Raw genomic sequence first — 2,687 nt, 5'->3', positions numbered from 1 at the left:
GGATACACGGTAGTTCTTAGACCCTCATCTTAGTCCGCTCAGGCCGCCACAGGCTGGGGCTTTTACACAACAGAGATTCACTGACTCACAGTCTTGGGGTGGGAAGTCCCAGATCCAGGTGTGGGCAGTGTAGACACCATCTGTCCCCATGTCCTCACGTGGTCATCCCTCTGAGCATGACCGCGTCCTCCCCTCCTCTTCTTAACAGGACATCTGTCATACTGGAGTGGGGCCCACGCCAACAGCCTTATTTTACCTTAGTTACCTCTCCCTTTTTTCCCTCTGAGGCATTTGATTTGCATGTGTGTATTACCTCCCTAGAAAAGGAATCCCGGGGTTTTCCCTCCTGTGTGTTTTTGCCTTGCTCCTTCATGGTGCACGATGCCAGCTAAGGTTGTTGGTGCATTGAAACCAAATTGGCAGGGCGGGAGCAGATCATCCTGCCATTTTTCTAGATCTTTGAGTTGTGCGTCACGTCTGGGGCTGGTCACTCCACGCGTGTTTAGCCTGCCTGTCAGGGTCACAGCAGTCTTCCCGTCTCTGTGATCATCAGTCATTTCAAATTCACCAATGTAAACACGCTTCATCATCACAGTTAGAAACCGGAGGATGACTTTGGAGCAGAGCCTAAGAAGAACCTGGTGTTTGCCTCTCTTACTGGCATTGTTGCTGCCCTTGAGAGCATCTGCCAGGACGTTCATGCGTACCATCATGGAGGCATGGAAAAATGTTGGAAAGAGCTTAATCATCTCTTTAAAGACCCCAACTCTAAACACAATCACCTTCTGAGATCCTCGGGCTTCGGACTTCTAAATATGAATTTTTGGAGGGACACAATTTAGTCCATAACACTTTCCAAGATTTTTTTTAATCTTTAGAGTTATTTAGAGTTTCTCTTTATGTGCATATTTTTTTCTTATGATCGTCTTCTGGGGTCCCTTCTAAGGCCCCCATCTCAGTCCTGGAGGGACCCTGTGTATCTCCACATGCTGTGTAATTTCCGTAATCACCAACCACCCAACTCTTAGCCCATTGACTGTGTCTTGCTTTCATTTTTATCTTTACGTCCCCAAATTTTTACCTTTACTGATTAGAGTTTTTAAAACTTTGTAGTACTTTATTTACTAACAGTAAGTTTCCATGAGTTTAAAAAACCCTCAGGGTGTGTGTTAGAGAATTATAAACAAGGACAGCCATAAAGCATACCATTTATTGGCAGTGAAATATCTGTGGCCAAATACCTTTCATGTATTATTACTATTTTTAATTTCAAACTTGCAAAGTAGATACATAGTTCTACCCTGTTCTGTGAATAAGGGATCTGGATCTCAGAAAGGTAAGGTTTCTTGTCCAAGGTCATCATGGTAGAACTTAACCATGAATGACCGAAGCTAAAAATCATGCATCCCCCATTGAGGCTGCATTAAAGGTTGACTCATATATCAGAAGCTCTGTTGTTAAAGATTCATCCATTCATTGACTTACACTTCCATTTAATAAACATCTATTTAGTTGCTGCTGTGTGCTAGGCATCTACTCTAGCACACACTGAAAATGAAGAAGATTGTATGCACACACATACGCACACATGCACAAACATGCACACGTACACATGCATACACACATGTGCCCACAGAGTCTACCATTACTGGTACTTGAAGCTGACCCTGCAATCCTCTAAAATAACATGGAATTTATTCCATGTGCAGCTGCTGGAACTCAGGTCAGAAGAACTGAAATGAATATTTACATTTTGGACAAGTGATCATTGAGAGAACCTCTACAAAGAACTTGTCATTTAGGTTAAAAAAGAGGTTAGCGTTACTGTGGTGTAATGCCACCTTAGATACATGTGGCAAATGGCTACAAAACTTTGAAGGGATTGGCAGGGAAAGTTCTGGGCTGTGGACTTAGAGTATTGAGCACCATCGCACATCTGTTCTCTGATCTTCAAAAGGGTGCAACATCTGTGAGCCCCATCTTCTCGTGTATCAATTTCATGATCATTATGATTCTGTCGAGCTCCAAAGAATACGGCTGCAGATGAGGTGAGTTGGGGGATGCTGCATTTACAGAGTCTAAAAGTTTTGTCTACTTCCCCCACCAGGGAAAGCCAACCGAAGGAGTTTTCCCATGCATTTGGGGAGGTCAGAGAGGGAGACGGAAGTTGAGAAACCAAGGGAGGTGCATAGGAGTCACTTGGGAGAAGAGACAGCGGGTGGGGCAGAGAAATGGCATGGGACCACCCGGTGGGCCCAAGGGTCACCGGAAGCAAATGGTCACAAATGTATAATGGGGCCGCCAAGCATGGCTGTGAAGTCCTCTCCTTCCTCATTCAGCTGTGATTACAGAGGAGTTGAAAGAGCAGGAAAATGCCTTGTATGTCCTGTGAATGTCCTAGGTTGAAAGACACAGAGTTGCTGCTGTTCATGTGGCCCCCAAAGTGGTGATTGCACAGGCATCAGCTGAATACATTCACACGCATTAGGAACATTTATATTTAATCTTTCTTGGATTCTTATGCGATGGGATTGAGGATTGAAGGGAGCCTCATCCGTCAAATTACTTCGGTAACAATTGACAGTTGGCTGTGACGGCCAGCTCGGTAGCTTGGAATTCATTCCTTTTTATTCCTTTTTAAAAACTCACCTCCTCTTCTTCCATTCAGCTCTTAATTATCGGTGTTT

At 44.3% G+C, this 2,687-nt stretch overlaps 1 protein-coding gene across 1 annotated transcript; it reads right to left on the bottom strand.

Annotated features, from left to right (window-relative positions):
* Positions 1-317: 317 nt before the first annotated feature.
* On the bottom strand, positions 318-713 carry LOC124521306 (40S ribosomal protein S15a-like). The gene has a single exon (XM_047092406.1). It carries the CDS (start codon positions 711-713, stop codon positions 318-320), a length of 396 nt encoding a protein of 131 aa, XP_046948362.1.
* Between the last annotated feature and the right edge of the window lie 1,974 nt (positions 714-2,687).

Source organism: Lynx rufus, unplaced genomic scaffold (genome assembly GCF_022079265.1).
Source record: "Lynx rufus isolate CCGP_SWC_20201006 ecotype Redwood Valley unplaced genomic scaffold, mLynRuf1.p SCAF_3, whole genome shotgun sequence".
NCBI lineage: Eukaryota > Metazoa > Chordata > Mammalia > Carnivora > Felidae > Lynx > Lynx rufus.
Note: the sequence above shows the minus strand (reverse complement) of the source record. Positions and strands in the feature narration are given on the sequence as shown.

Excerpts from the sequence above, each read along its gene's own strand:
- LOC124521306 (XM_047092406.1), bottom strand. The coding sequence starts at position 713 with ATGATGGTACGCATGAACGTCCTGGCAGATGCTCTCAAGGGCAGCAAC.